General features: G+C 41.0%; 1 protein-coding gene across 3 annotated transcripts in view; it reads right to left on the reverse strand.

Moving 5' to 3' along the window:
• Positions 1-244: 244 nt before the first annotated feature.
• COA8 (cytochrome c oxidase assembly factor 8) overlaps positions 245-17,195 on the reverse strand; it is a 76,005-nt gene continuing 59,054 nt past the window's right edge. For all 3 annotated transcript variants that reach the window (XM_069207279.1, XM_069207278.1, XM_069207280.1), the window contains exons 4-5: positions 11,379-11,469; positions 245-1,792 (exon numbers count right to left, since the gene is read on the reverse strand). In XM_069207279.1, coding sequence (XP_069063380.1) covers positions 1,696-1,792; positions 11,379-11,469 — 188 coding nt within the window. In that variant the 3' untranslated portion in view covers positions 245-1,695. The remainder of the gene's footprint in view (positions 1,793-11,378; positions 11,470-17,195) is intronic.

The raw sequence follows: 17,195 nt of genomic DNA on the forward strand, positions 1-17,195 counted from the left end.
AGAGAGTACCAAACAAGCCAGTATATGGTCAAACAGCCACCTCACCTCACTGATTTGTGCCTTGTCCTAGCAAGCCTGTAGTTGTTGTGTACCAGCAAGCCCAGCACTACACACACACAACACCCACTCACATCAAATCACACACACCCTAAACCTTTGACATGTGGCTGCTGCAGAGGAAAACAAAGGGCAATAAGAAGCACTGCGACCTGGCAGATCAGTAAAGAGATACAGCAGAAAACTCTGTGAGAACGTACATATTAGTTTAATATGTTTATTCTGCAATTAGCTAGGTGGAGGTTCACACCACGGCAACACATTTTTCATATCACACAAAAAAGACCACCAAAGGTCAAATGTGCAATCTCCATAACCTCCTTACATTTCGACATTTATGAGGGTAAGAACAGTGCCCAGAGTTCTCTATACCTCTATGTGCTCACCAGGTAATCACTCTTTTAGCAAAAAAAGTCTCACTTTGAGACTTATGGTAAATTTCAATGCATTTTACCTCTTTCCTGCTCTTATAAACTATAGAAACACAGTACTGACCATCTTTCTTCTATTACTGGAGAGTAGAATGAGAGTAGAAAGTTGGAACATGTTAGAGTTTCTATGGATATTTTATGTCAATCTTGGAAAGGGTAAAGGTGAATTGGTTCTATGGTCAATCAAATACATGGTCTGCAACACAGATGTTTTTGCAGTATGCTAGGAAGTCATATTGCTATCTTACTTGTCCTGGAACCTAGTACATTTAAGTTAAGATATATATATGGTGCAGGCACATCACCCCCCTGAGCTATCATTGAGGACTGGAAACTGGCTCATAGTATGAACCATATCCTGCAGGAGGTACAATAACAAATGGAGATGTTTTACAGACGGGGACAAGCAGATTACAGAGAACGCAATGCACCCTTCCTTGCCTGCTACGGTCCTGCTTTACCCATTAATAAACACCCAAGACAGTTTAATATTTTGTTTTTATGTTAGCACTCTCTGTATTGCAGAAAAGTTTCTAAACACCTTTTAAAAGGTTGCCAACGTTGCTGGACCATGAACCAGACCATGAACGATGGTGTAACTGTGATACTTCGTAGTGAGACCATGGACGATGGTGTAACTGTGATACTTCGTAGTGAGACCATGGACGATGGTGTAACTGTGATACTTCGTAGTGATCTGCCAGATCCAGTTGAGGTTAATTGTGCTTTAGGTGCTTCTCTTTGAAACCATGTTTGCTGCAGTGGCACTCAATAACTTATATTGTTTTAGCTTCTCGAATGAATAAACTTTGAAGATGCTGCTTACTTAGGCATACTGTGAGCTGGCTCCTTTGTTGCTGTAGGGCGTCCTTCCTTTGATGGCTCTTCTGAGGGTCTCGATGGTTCACAAAATGCTCACAAGTTATTCATTTAACAGATTCAAGCAAGGCATGCCCCTGATGTCGTCTGCATCCCAAAAAATTACATCAATCATTTTACCCTCTCAGCAAAATTTAAGAAGGCAACAGAAATATTCTGTCCTCGACAAGGGTAAAGCTGCGGATAACGTAGGTGAACAGCGTGTACACCAAATATGCTGTCGTGGCAGGAGCTCCTTTTTTGATCGCATCAGCCTCCAACACCCAGCGTCCTTCAAGCTCTCGAGCCCTTGGAGGAATAATTCGATTGGCAGGTCACAAAAAGGGCTTTAGCTTTCAGATTTTCGTCCAAACTTCTTCCAAAGTCTCTTCAATGCCACTCGGCCCATAAGCAATGTGATGGTAAAATTACGTTTATACCAGTCCCTAGATCACAATGCAAAAAAAAAAAAAAAAAAGAGAGAGAAATTGTGTTAGCGTTACTTTTAAGGAATCAGTAGTATACAATAAGTTACTCACTACAGAAATGTCTTTCCTCCTACGTTTTAACTACCTTATGTTATAGCAGGTGGTTGCTGGCACCTAGTGGATGCTACTGAAACTGAGCTCTGGGTGTATTACAGGAAGGCCCAAGATTCATGTGCAGCAGTCTCCCAAGTGCCCTAGAACTACTCTTCGATGCATCACTCGCATGCAGCAGCCCCTTTGCTGCTCAGTAAGGAGCACTTTATTTTAAATTGGAGGGCGCCAAGATGAAAGAAGCATTAATCATAGTAAAGGGTACCAAAGTTACAAAGAGCAAGTAATTATTTTTCTTACACTCATAGAATTCTTCAAGTTTAGAAATTAGAACATGGCAACAACACTGGCCAGTATGGGTGAAACATAAACGTTCTGCATGTATATTTGATGAAACAGAACATTGTTGTGGAAAGAAACTGATGGTGCCATGAATCTGAGGGCAAGTGAATGAAGCTACAGCAGCTCAGGGGACAATCCACCATTTCCCATATTCCTGTCCACTATAGTTTGTTGGATCCCTCCGTTTTCATCTGAGTGCGTTTCCTTATATTTTAAAAACTATTTCCTCCTCGCAGGATGTAGTCTCTTCAAATTTCGAGGTCACGGCGAGCCTCCTTTTGTCATCTCTGCCCTTTTGCTGTTCACCCTTCCGTCCACACCTGGGTGTGGAGTCTGCCCCATCTTGCCTATGCCTGAGGCAGCCACATTATGTCAGCAGCCACAGTTATAACTTTTCAGCATTTGTATGTTTTATTTTGCCTGAAACCACCTTGACCCAATCAAATAAGCTGGGCTTCCTCCTCTCGTCATAGGCTGGCCCACCACGGAGGAGGGGGCACTACAGTTCAAGCGTGTGATTTACCTGCACAGCAGTAGCCTTCTAGTGGAGGCATGCTGTGAAGGAAGATGAATCAATAAGAAAAAAAAAAAAAGAATAGCACTTGAAATTGCCTAATATTGCATCAGAGGTTTCTGAGAATGATATAAAGTAGTAAATATACCACTGTACACCATGTTGCCACGCAAGGCGGACATATTTTTCTAACTGGGAGTTGAGGGCATGCTGAGGAGTAGGCTTTGTTTTGTTTTTTACATTGATTGGCAAATATTCCCTTTTGACATGTTTCCTTACAATCACCAAAAAATAACCCCTATAAAAGTTTGCTTGCACTTGGGTAGGAAAACTCGTCCAATATATTTGTAAATCGTGAGACTAGCTCTAATGGAGCAACCCATTTACATCGTATTGAGATAATGTGAAAGTTCGATTACACAGCTTTTTCTTGAATTGAAAAATATGCATTAGTCGATATAACTTATTTTTATGTGTATCACACAATTTGCATTCATTTTATTTAATAGCAGAACGTGGGCTTACATTATACATAATAAAAAGTGTAATTTATTAATATAATTGTATTTATTCGAATGAGGTGATCATGAACTAGTTGATATAACGTAAGGTGTACAAACTCGTAAAATAAATATTACCAGTGCCCAACTTTGCACTCTGTCATTCAACACGGTCCCTGTTAATCACAGCTGTTTATCATAACTTTACAAACACTCAAGAAAAGCAGTGCAAACAAGTGTTAACATTTTCCTTCAAAAAAATGCACTTAGCTCTTTCTTGCATCAAAATAGAATTTGATCCCGTTCTAAGGAGGCTGGCAGACAATTCCGCAAACACACAAGCATTCTTGTTTCTACCCTTCACTATCTAAATGTTTATAACACTGTTAAACCTGCAATCCTAGGGCTACCTGATTGAGTGAAATTCTGATCAAAGTCCCAGTAGTGCAATCTGGGTGTTTCAAAAGCTCTGTTGTGTGCTTTTTTTGTTTGTATGTACCGCTAACAAAACATGGGCCCCCATATATTGTGGTCGTTAGTAGCCACTGCAGACGTGATGCTACTGGACAGATACAATCAGAACTGTTTAACACTAATTATGCTGCTGCATTTAACAGTCACTTAAGGGTAACCAGTATAAGATTTGAATGTTTTGTCAATAACAAATTCTAATTGGAAAGCAATATTGACTACACAGAACGTTAGATTTAAATTATTTTTAATGCGTTATCATAAGGAAGAATTACATCTTTAGGCAGGCATACCCACCTAACTCCCCCTTCTCCACCAAACTATGTACCCCTTCATCTCAACCTTACTTCCTGGGAGTAGTCCTCCCCACCAAGCCACAATATGATCTTTGTACCACCTTATGCTCCCTCACTGCCCAAAAGCGCCCTTCAGGGCCACATGATTTTCATCATGGTCCTTCCTTTTTTAGGTCTCACTTGAGGCAGCGCATGCGCTGTTACTTGAGACATTTTATTTACCAAAAGTGGCTTGGAGCCCGCCCATTGCTTACCATCCATTGGCTTCATTGTCACTGTTATTTGCTGCCTCCTAACAGGCCAGAGCATGCCCGGTTCACTTAGCTTCTTTTGTTTCTCCCTTCAGTGGAGCATGGACCAAGTACTGGTTGCTTTGTGTCCTTCTACTGTTCATGCTGCAATTGAGGTACTATTTTTTTCTTTGCTTCCCGTCATGTTGCTTCTTGTTCCCCTATCCCACGTCCACGTTGCTTCCGTGTTGTCCATGTTGCTTTGTCCCTTCCACCCTCCCATTGTATGTGGTGCTTCCTGCCTAGCGTTGTCGGTGCTGCTTCTCCCCACCCACCCTCTCGTTGTCTGGGTTGCTTCTTCCCTTCCATCCTCCAGTTTGCCATTTTGTCTCTTCCAACTCACCTCCCACCCTCCCCTGTCTGTGTTTTTGTTCCCTCCCACCTTCCCTCCCATTGTCTTTGTCCCCCCCACCTGCCATAAGAAAAAAAAGTACTATTACATTGTAGCGCTATTTCACCCTACTGTTGTCTGTGCTGCTTGTTCCTTCCCTTCTATTGTACATGTTGACGCGTCAGAGATTTTATATAAACTTTTAGCCATGTTGTACAAAAGTAGCTCTGCTGTACAACATAGCTAAAAGGAATTGTCAAAGCCAATATGTTTTGCTGAATCGCAACCTATTGGCTTTTCCAATGCTTGTTGCTTCATATCACCTGGACACCAAAATACAGGTGGGTGGTGGGCTCTATGATTCCAAGAGCTCTTGCACATTTGAGATGTCTGCTTTCTTTAGAGAAATAACTCAACATAGATTCCAAATGATTTCTCTACTCCATGCAGAGCATGTGACATTTTTTCAATGACTAATACAGGACATATTTTGGGGTATCAGTTGTGTAGTTGTGGGCTAGTTTTGGCCCTCCTTTTAGAAGGAATAAACTATTTCACACAATGACAGCAGGTTGATCATTGAGTGTTGTCCCTTCAGCCAGCCCTGCTTTAGCTGTGGCCTCAATCAAAAGAGCATACAAAGGGTAGACATTGGAAGCTGCATACCTCTCATGGTTTCAATAGTTGTACAGACATCTTCACAGATGGGGTGATCTTGAGGGCAATCCCAAAAAGATGCATGTTACTGCGCCCACTTGGTTACACTCTCTCCAGCAATTTTGTGACCTGGTAAGATATTTTGCGTGACATCATTTTGGTGTCCAGTGGCAATGGTGCAGTATCCTTGCTGCTGTTTCCCTTTCTTGTGTGTGATACAGGCTTACAGATGTTATGGAGCTTTGTGTCTTATTCTGAGTCAGTAAAGGACTGTCTTAGTTCCTTTTCTCATTTGGTTTGATAGTGCCCCTTATCTTGTTGTCACTTTCCAAAAGAATTTTACAGACCTTAGAGATTAAATGAGTCTTGCAATCTACCCCTCAGAGTAGTTTCTCAAACAGTGTCAATGGTAGCGTGTCAGGTTCCCTGATTTAGCGATTCATTGCCAAGTGACACACCTGCATATAAGAAATCATTTTCATGCAGCATGTTCATTGCTTGAATTACTTTACTTCTTTATATACTAAGCCCACGGTAAGGAACACTCTATTACACTTTGACAGTTACCATTGTAGGTGTCAAAGACAAGAGATTCCCTTTAATCAGTTTCTTCGCCTCAGATGCAACTGTACAAATTTAAAGGACTTTTTACATCATGCTGACTTCTTGGCCACTGAATGTATACATTGAGGTAACCCAGCGAGACGTGTCATGGATTCAAAGAAAAGGGCTAAATACTATGAACGTATTACCATGTTTCAAAACAGACAACAAAATAAAGAAGACAAATTAGTATGTGTAATTTGTCACTCTAATTTGAATGACAAAATTAGGCACATTATCAATTCACAATGACACTTTCTTAATACCAATACAGAATCAAATCCTTTAAATAAACCTTTGTTTGCATTTAGCAGAAACAAAAATTTGAGAAACATGATTAGTCAATTCAGTTATGACGCCTAGTAAGAACTTGAGTCAGAAATCCTTAACGAGCTCAACCCTCATTTTGGGGAATCATAAATGCAGCAACTGTCAAGCATGCATTGGGGCCATGGTATCTGACACAGTACTGTTAACCAAAAAGACCATACATCTGTCCAGCATGACAAACTGTAGAACCAAGAATGTTATTTATTTAATTTTGTGTCCATGCAGCCTAGGATATGTAAGTGAAACATCAAGAGAACTTAGGATAAGATATTATGGGCATAGATCTGCCATCAGGGCAAATGCCGTGTTAGAAACTCATTTTTTGTCTGCAGGTCATGCAGACAATGAGATCAGATGGACTATACTAGAAACAATTGTTGCACAGGCTGGACAAGATATTAATGCCAAAAGGAGAAAGGGAGAAGTATTTTGGATCTTTTATTTAGATACATTCAATCAGGGTCTTATTGAGGAGATCCCTTGGGAAAATGCAATACAATAGGCCCCGTATTACTGTTTTTCCATGGCCATTTATGATTATATCTGCTGTTTCTGTTAGAAAATTTTTCTTACAGATTAGATGATTAGGTTTTGTTTTTATCAGGTGTTATCAGTTTGAGAAATTGTAGCATAATTGAAGCTGATGTTGTAAACTCTAGCTCTTCGTCCTTGCCTTGGGCCTCTAGTTTGCTACATTTAGTGTCCATGCGTGCTCACTCAGATTCAGATCATCACGCTATTTTAAGACTGCTATTCATGTTGCGTTAATTTTTTAGCAATAGTGAGGTTAGTCCATTTTCCTTACTTAGTCTGCGAGTGGCTTGCCCTTATTTCAGGTTTGCGATTTTTGGATATTTTGACAGCTTGGATCGGGACCCATAGTGGTTATCGGTCCTTAAAGGGGCTTAATGAATGTAACTTTAGTCTTAGATAATGACGAGCCCTGTGTTATTGTCTTGGGCCTGCAGTTCTCTGCTTTCAGTGCTAATGCGCTTCTTCTCTTATTTATATTATTGCGCTTTTCCGATATGGCCACGTCGGTTGCTACCATATCTTGGTAAGCTAAGTTAGTCCGCTTTTTATATTTAGCCGGCTAGAGACCTGCTCTCATCACATGGTTTTGTGACTTTTGGATATGTAGATATCTTGGATCAGGTCCAGGAGTTGTTATCTGTCCCTGGAGAGGCTTAATATATAAAGCTTGAGTCTTATAAAACAACTAGCCCTGTATCATTATCTGGGGCCTCTGTTTTTCTGTTTTCTTGCTCTCTGTGGCAATGCGCTTTTTCTCTTATTTACATTATCATGCTATTCCAATATGGCCGGTTGCTACCATATCTTGGCAAGCTAAGGTAGTCCGCTTTTTACATCTAGCTAGCAAAAGCCCTGCTTACATCACGTGGTTTTGGTCTTTTATACTCTGAGACACTGTTGATCTGTGTTTTTCATTTGTGCCCGAGATTCGATGGCAGAACACCAACGTGTTCAAGTAAGCAGAGTATGTTTTTTAAAGATCAGAACTTTGCATGCATTTCTTATTCTATTCTCAATATGTGACCATCACTTTTTAGATATTTGTACACCATGAATCGGGTTTCTTCTTTGTCCTTAATTTATTGGCAGAATATTTATGATCCTAGGTAATTAAACCCCGGTATTTTGGAAATTAAAATCTCTGTGCACCTAAGCAATTTGTCTACACGCGTTGTGCACTGCATCGATACGGGCTCATGGCTACGGTTATTACCTATTTAGGCTGCTATCCATATTAGACATTCCCTATTAATTTTAATGTACATGATATCACAATAGGCTTTGAAGTTTATGTTTATATTTATTTACACATTTCTTCAACTTATTTCAATATTACTCGCCTAAGTGCTATAACATATTTTATAGACTGCTGTCAAGATGCTTCGTAACCTGGAGAATGTAGCTAGATTCAACATTTAGGGCCTCATTACAGGTTACTCATTAGATCAGAAGACCGCCAGTTCAGGCTTCCGCCCGCTGGCCCGATTATGAGTTTCTGCCTGCTGGCCCAGTGGGCGGAAACAGAGTTTCTGCCTGCTGGCCCAGGAGGAAACTACCAGCAACATTGACACCGGCTTGTAATCGAGCCGGCGGCAATGTTGGGGTGAGTCAGATGCGACAGCAGCCGTCGCGCTTTTCACTGCCTGTAATTCAGGCAACAAAAAGCACAATGGGGCTGCCCATGGGGGCCCCTGCACTGCCATGCCAAGTGCCTGGGCAGTGCAAGGGCCCCCATGGGCAGCCTCCGGCACCCTGTCTCCGCCAGCCTTTGCATGGCAGTTCCATGGGAGTTATAGCGCTGCCCTGGTGGATTAAGACTGCCGGCTGGCGAAAAAGTGCCGGTGCCGGCGGTCAGACTGTGGTGCTTTTGCCACGGTCATAATGTGGCTGTCGGACTGCCTCATTGGCGGCGGTCGACCGCCACTGTGAGTCTATCGGTCCTAGGAACGCCAGACTCGTAATGAGGGCGTTAGATTTCTTCTCTTTGAGTTTGTTGGACACATGTTTTATTTCAGCCTTCTTGTTCTTTCAATTTACATTTTATAGATATTACCAACATTCAATAGCTGGTAACCCAGACACGTTTTCTACGCTCATCAAATCTTCAGTTGTTCTTATTTATCAGTTACACTGCGCTTTATCAAGTAGACCATATTTCTACTCTTGAGATTTGGAGGTTGGTTCTGACATTTAGAGACCATCTACGATATGAAAGGATTTTACATGGTTGAAAGTAATATATATGTAACATAATCCACACATTGGGTGAAGGTTGCATGTTGTCAGTGGATTGGCACTTCTATAAAATTGAACACAGGTTACACTTAAATTTGGACTTACCCCGTCAATGGAAAGGTCTGAGTGTTTCATTGTTAACATCCTGGTATTCTAGGAGCCAATATGTATTATTTTCTATTTATCTAGAAGTATTCCTGGGGTCCATCATTTGTTGTTTTAACAATTTCACCCCGGAAGAAGGTGGTACTCGATCTCTTGTTGATTTCCACCGAGCAAGCGTCGGTGAAAAACATGGATCACTTGCATATATAGTGGACTGCACGATTCCATGTTGTGAATTTGATTATCATCTTTAAATTAAAAAGCAATTGAATATATGGACCATCTAATGGCAACAGCAGACTGCAATATTCGAAGTTGTGCATTTGAATATCATCACTGAATTTAAGTTGCTAAGTTGAGTCACTGAATCTTCGTTTCTTCAAGAAATTGACAGTAGAAGCAACAGTGTTTATATTCTGTATGAATTTGCTCTCCTGTTCTGGTTGTTCTTGCAAGCAATTACCAAATAGGTTCTGCGCTAGTTGTTATTATTTACGATTTATAGTATGAATGTTTGAGAGAGTATGTATGGTGATAGTGCAATTGAGTGTCATTAGTGAATTAACCATAGGTAGCCTCGTGACTGTTATTTAGGCAGTTATCATGTATCAATATATTTTTTGTATATGTGATATCAAGCTGCATATTTAATTTTTTTTAAGTATTTTTTCTTTCAATATTTTGTATATTTGACTTTGGGTTTTGGCTTCAAGAATCCATAACATGATATAACAGGCGAGGTAATTGTCCCCATAATTAATACTTCAGGAAATGCAATATTTTATGTATGTGATCTACTTTACTTTCACCTTATCAAATAGGTTACCCAGTATGTCCTCCAGAACATGGCAAGCGACCACAATTGATAGGTTCGGCAGAGACAATCTTGGGGCCCTGATGTATTGTCCTGTGACTGCATTCATCCCCTTCGCTGGTACAGTACAACTGTCTCCCATCTGACCCCCAGCTGCGACAGGAAGTCCGGGGTGTGACACTTGGGTATGTCGCCTTCCTGATGGTGGTGGATGATGGAGAGCCGTGATGGAGGAGGCAGAAAACTTGTCCCACCATGCTATCATCTTGCTACACCTTGGCACTAGACTTTAAGTAGCTTGTGGGCTTATGAAGAGAACACATGGACGTCTAAATGAGAAGTCCAGAAAGAACACAAAATATTTAACATACCTTGTAAAAAATAGTGTCATGCCATAAGAAATGCCTTCGATCCCCAGACTGCTGACAGGATCAGGCCCTATATATAACCTTAGAAGACATTCTGGCATAGCTGACTTTGGTTTAAAAAAAATAGAATATATTATTATGTGTAATTTACATTATATTTGTTATAGCTATAATTATTTAATAATAATGTATGTCATGCTTTTGGAATATGTATTATTCTTTTCAATATTCTTTTAGAATATTATAGCAATATTTTGGACCTGCTAAAACTAATAAAACTATATAACTGGATAAAAAGAAACTGAAAACGAAAAGATTCCATTTCAATTGACCTGGTGTTCAGATGGGCTACACTCTGAGCTTCCCAAAACAAATAGAAGATATGAAAAGGTATTTTTATCGGCAGCTTCCCACATCTGAAAAGCAATAAATGCCATCATCATTCTTTGAAGGTCAGTCAGAAAATTCACGTCTATTAGCAATTTATGGTGATCAAAGGTGTGAATAGCTGCAGAAAATTCAGCCGAGTCAGTAATACTGCGGTAGTACATAGGTCTATCCTAAAACTATTTATTGAACCAGTATGATTTTTTTAAAAACATTTTTGTACCAGTTTGTTAATGCTGGACAGCCGATACCTGCATCTACAGAGCAATGCGCGTTGCTAATAGCAACCACAATTGGAAGAACTATTCATGTAAATATGTCACCGCATCAAGAAAACAGCACGCAGTGAGGGCACCACAGACACAACGTAAGCAGTTCTGTAAAACAGGAAAGCAGCCTGGGCTTTAGAGCTGTGTTGGGCGGTGTTTCTTGAGAAGCAGGGACCCAGAGCAGTATTGGCGTGGGGAGTGGCCCTAGGGTCAAAGCTGGGGGTCGGGCCTAAGGGAGGGTGAGTAATGGGGAGGGGGCAGGGTCAGAAAGAACCCGGGTCACGGCTGAGCAAGTTCCGAGTCCAAGATCCAAAAGGGTGATTCCTGACATCCATATCCTCATTCAGTGCACAAACATATTACTAGTAAGATCTTTTAATATTACCATTTATGTTCGGTCATTTGCAAAATTCATCACTAAAATTCCAACATTGGATTAACACTTACCTATTATAATGTGCATGTTTTTTAAAGTTTTTACGTAAAAAACCCCTATAAAAATCTGCCATTTCGTCCACATTCAATGTCCTTTTTCGACCTGAAATTAAAACCCAAAACACACAGATTACACTTTGAGAATAAAAAGATAATATACAAATAGCAAATTACAAAATACGGATAGGCCTAAGCAACCTTATCTGTCTGGGGCAGATAAAATGGGCCAAACTCTCATTAATCACCACAATTTGTTTGTCAATGATGCATGCCAATGGTGTTGTGATGCCCCTTGTCACATACAAAGTACGGCATACCTTTGTATAATACATTTAAAAACAAATCACTGCCCGACAATATAACACTGTATGTCAGACATCTCTGCAAATACTTACTTCTTTTTCTATGGAAACTATGTGGACTAGTGTTATGCAAAACATTTTAAATGCCAGAACGTCTGCTTAGACCTTCAGGTGATGAGTTTTCAATCCCGGCAAAACCTACTCTAAAGTGCTGAGATTGGTACGTGAAGTACAAAAAAATGAGTTATGGTAACATCTGCTATGAAAGCATTATTATGAAACACTTTAAAAATAAGTTGCTATTGTTATTATATACATGGAATATGAAATTAAAGACATGAATGTGGTGGGTACTGTGGTTAAAAATCAAACACTCCTGATATGTTTCAGGGAAGCAATTTGATTGTAACAACAGATAATTAACCTTCTCTTATTCATCATATTCTCACAGCAATGTACAAATCTGGCAAAGAATACCAAGAAGTCTGTTTGGCAGCTGCTGGCAGATTAAGAAAACCACTTCAGACTATAGCTGCATAACCATGGTCCTGGCAACCTTAAAACTCTACACAGTGTAATAAGAACTACATAGAGTTTTTTCCACACTAAAATGTTGGCGTTGGTTACTCGGAGTAAAAGATACGCAGCCTACATAAGTCTTCCATAATGTCTCGAGAATGGGGTGGATTTTTATTGTGAAGTGTGCTGTACATGTTAAATGCAAAGACTTGTGGTGTGTTGAGTCGGTGCAGTTTACACTTCGTAAACTGGAGGACATCTCAACAAAACAGTTCATGAGCATGATGTCCAGGTCACGACAGAAAATACACACCACTTTGAGAAAACAATGAGTCATACCACATAAATGTCATTTAATTGCAAAGGAAATATGAACAACCTTAACCGAGAGACATCATAAATCAAAGTTTGCATTAAACATATTTTCCATGATGATTGTTTATCCTCATCCCATCAGCATGTTTTATTCCTCTTGCCGCTCACAAACATAGCAAACTCCCTTACTTCAAATTCATCACTCTTACAACTCAACTTAAGTTTTCCCATGATATCATCTTTCTTCCTGAAAAGGACACTTGAGCACAATCTATTTTTCCTATTATGACCCTCAGAAAGGTGATGGTAGGGTACCCTTATTATTTTATCTATTTGCTACCTTGTTGGGTATTAACTGTCTGCAGGCGAACAAAGATTGACAACGGTGGGTGTCACTAATCATCCAGGTTCAAAAGGCCCTGGATCTGACCTTATCCTGCTGCCTAGTGGATCTTTTGATTGTCTGATTAGCTTCCTATACATTCCAGACCTCTTTTTATCTATGTAGTTGGTTTAACTGAACAATAAACCATACACACTTTGCACATCACAATGTAGGGTGAACTAGGCTATCACTTTGTCATTTTACAAAGCTTAGTGAATGTAATCATAATTTAAAATATCAGAAAGGTAATCGTAACGGCTCTAAAATACAAGTTCATATCCTGCTTTCTAGGATGATCCTAGGCTAACTAAAAAGTAATTTATTCTTTGTGTCGAAGGCTAACATTTGTGCATTTCAATGGAAGGAGTATTATATTTCTCTAAAGAGGTAAGGTACCACAATCAAAATGTGGCCTTCCTATTATCAGATGACCCCCTTCAGTCTCTTAATCCGTTCACCCAAGGGTAATTGGTTAAATCATAAAACAGATACAAAATGTTATCAACGATCCATGTCTTTGTGTCAGCAGTTCTTGCTATGTCCTAAGCTTAGGGCAGCACCACAGTGGTGCTCATGGTGCATTAACTCTCTCTGATTTAGTGTGGCTAAGGCATTGCCTCCACCAATACCTTGCGGTCTTCTACATCCAGTGTCATTTTGTCCTGTCATGTACCTCAAATAATGTTTCCAGAAATGTACCTCCTCCCACAAAGTTCTTCAAGAAATGTTCCTGAACACTAGACAAGAGAAATACATTTTGCTGGATCTGATACCTGAGGTGTACCGTTTGAAGGTTTCATTGCTTAGTGGATTATTTCTTCTAGTACAGGAAACTGTGTTTGACCTCAGGGGCACAGGTTCAAATCTATGCCGGCCCACTCATCCTTCTGAGTACGATAAGATAAATAACATTGAGATGGGTAACAAGAAACACATGTTATTCAGCACCAATGCGCTCTTTAGGTTCAACATGCACTTTAGAAATACACTTGGAATTAAGCTTGTCTATAAGGAGCCCTCTGTAGATTATTTAAACGCTGCAAAAAACCCAAATAAGTGAATAATACACACTGTAAACACGCTATTTCCATCGGGGTGGAGAGGGACTCCAACCCCTGTCAATATTCGCAGCAGAGGCCTGATCGTTTTGAGTGCCTGGAGGAGGTTTAATTCAGACGTGCCAAAACGCGGCACGGGACGCACCCAGGTGAAGACTGGATCAAGAGCGTGCCCGTCTGCGCCTGTCTGCACCCGAACGAGTCTGGGCTGGGCCCACTCTCTTGGTCCTGGGTGAAAATACGTTGTAAGGATCTGGGCTCCTGGTACCTGATAATCCCTCCTCCTTGTTTATGAATGGTGATTTCGTTTGTCCTCTTTTACTTTTCTGGGATGGGTAAGCGTAAGGTATGAGCGTGACCTTCAGCTTCCACCCCAGGCCCTGCCCCCACAACCATGGATACTTTTTTAACTGGTGCAGTGGGCATCATTCATAAGGAGATTGCTTTGGCTGAACGCCGCCTCTCTTCATCTTCGTTATCTGCTTCAGAGTCTCATCATAAAACTCCACCGGGGTCATCGGATGGCCCTGGTAGCGACCCTTTTAATTAATTATATTTTTTGCAGGAGGTAACAAGCTTGGATATGGTTAACATGGAGCACAACTCCTGCCCTGTGTCCTCACGTACAGCCATCCTTCCTCTTGAACTAGAAGTGGTGGTGGTTACTCCCCTGGCTGAACCATTGGGGGGGGAAAAGAAAGAGGAAGGAGGATGCAACCAAATCAAAACGGGCCAGGGTGTGTTTCCCGCAGGTTGGGAGTGAGAGTGCCTCGTTGGGTCAGGGCCTGCAACTGCAGGGTGTTGTTTTAGATACTCTTGTAGATGTTGTTTTAATTGCCCTAGACTCTAGGTTAAGCGCGAGTTTGGATCATCTAGATGCTAATGAGGGAGCTCTGAAGAAACCCATTCCCCTGGATACAAAGAAATGTGTATGTGAGGAGAAGTATATCGCAGCACTCTCCCTGTGCCCACGCATTATGGACCCGGTCGACGTAAGGGGGGAGGCAGGGTCTATTCCATCTATACTTCACTGTCCCCCGCTAGAATGTGTCCAACAAGTGGCTCAGTGGGTCAATTCTGTACAAAATGCAAGTTCTACTGACTCTCTCACGGCAAGGATCCCTTCGACTAGGGCACACCTGGCTTCTGTCACAGGCTCTTCATTAAATAGCCGGATGAGAAGCCCTTTGCCATCTAAGAGGTTTTTGGGCTCAGAGTAGAAGAAATGTGGAAGGGGCAGGGTCTTGCCAATGAGAGGTCTAGTGACGCGATCGCTCACCCCTACCCACATATTCCACCTGAATGTACACCATACATAACTGTACTGGCTAACATGCCCAGAGTTAATCAAAGGACACCAGAGCAACATGCCACACTGAGGAACAAAGTACTGCATTGGCTGGGCTTACATGTGCACTGGCCTTGTCTATCCAGAAAAATTGTCTTCACAAGGAGGGTCACTTGGATTGGTCCAACGCCGAAAAAGATTGAGAGAGACTGTGTGATTATTAATTTTAGAAATCCTAGTGTTGTTCAGGCTCTTTTGTATTCACTTGGTCTTCAATCCTATAGGAAGGAAGGTATTAAACCATATCCGTTGGGACAAAATGATTGACTGCCCCACGGGAGCTGTGAGACAAGGGAAAGTGGGTGTTGTTCTGCTTTGCTTTCTCCTAGTGACCTGTCGGAGTCGTAGGTTCTCTGGTCATCGTGTCTATGCTCTAATCTGAAATCTCCAGATTGGTTAGGTTTTATATAGCAATATTATATTATCTGCTGTCAAGAGACTTGGATGGTGGATGCCACTTATGTTAATGACTTTACTTCCTCCCACGTACCTGCCACACCTGCTCCCTCAGGAAGGGCTAATGGGGGTTTGGTGACTTTCTTATCTGTCTCTATGGCAAAATATAATGTCTCTGTCATGGCCATTTCCCCCACACTATCAGGTGCTGTTTATTACATTAAAGAGGCCTTTTGATTTACTATTGGTGAATTTTTATCATAATATTTTTGACCGTGCGGAGATGTCTGTTGTGGATAGGTTAGAAGGATCACTGCAAAAAATCTTGAATGGCCTTCCAAAGGAAGAGCTAATGGTTTGGATTGGGGGATTTTAATTTTGATGTGTGTGTCTTGGGAGATACCCAAATCTGTGGCATATGTGATGAATTCAATTGTGCTCTTATTTATTTCAAACATACATGATATGGTGATGAACAGGGTAATGTATTCAAACAATTTGATGTTACTTCTGGATCATTTGTGCCCAAGCTCTGTAAAAATCCCCACCTTTATGGGACCAAGATCGAATTCCTCTATTGATCATATTTTAGTCTCCGTGTCTTCATTGTTGCTAATTGGCCCTCATGAAGTTGAGCCCTCATGCTTGAGCGACCATAATCCACTTACCTTGGAACTTAAGCTCTTGGTAACAAGGGTGTCGTTTAACATTGTACACCCACAATTGGATTATAGTGCTAACAAAGGCCTTAGTATTAAGTGAGAAAGGGTAGAAAAGATAGCTTTTCATTGAGATTTCCTACAGTATAACCAATTAGATATTTATAGTATTCTCTGCGAAGATTCTTGCCCCCTGAGGGTATTGAGGCTTTTACAAGGTTAACTAGTTATATGGCTGGTAAGTTGACTAAGGGAGCTCAGAAGGGAAGGGGCGAACCATTCGATAGGTCCTGTTCCAGAGCTCATAAACTCTTTAAACCCGCCTTAAAAAAGCACCTGCGGGTTCAGGCGGAAATAGCCCAGGCAAGGAAATACTATAAAGAGGCTATTTGTAAGGGGAAGGAAGAGTTAAGGGCAAAAGCCTGGGAGAAGCTAAGACTAGCGAGTGAGTTGAGAATTCATATAATCCTATGGCAGTAGCCTTCCCGAAGATGGATTGCGTTATTAGTAGTAAAGACTGGGTGGCTTATTATTATTATTATTTTTTTACTTATTTGGCCCCAAGGAGCAGCTTTTCCCCTTGGCCTCTGATAAGGTGATCCCTTGTGACCCAGCCAACAGTCAGGCATTCTGTTGCACAATTACAGCTTTAATATCACTTTAGCAATTGAGAATAGCCTCTCAGGTAAGGCCCCCGGCCCCAATACAGTCCCTGTGGATGTTTTTAAATCCTTTAAGGATTTCTGGGTTGCCTTATTAGTACGAGTTTTTAGAAGTACATTATTAGGCCCCCATATTAAATGCTGTGCCTATATTTAAAAAAAGGTGACAAAAGCTCTCCTCAGTG

The sequence above is a fragment of the Pleurodeles waltl genome, chromosome 9, assembly GCF_031143425.1.
Source record: "Pleurodeles waltl isolate 20211129_DDA chromosome 9, aPleWal1.hap1.20221129, whole genome shotgun sequence".
Taxonomy (NCBI): domain Eukaryota; kingdom Metazoa; phylum Chordata; class Amphibia; order Caudata; family Salamandridae; genus Pleurodeles; species Pleurodeles waltl.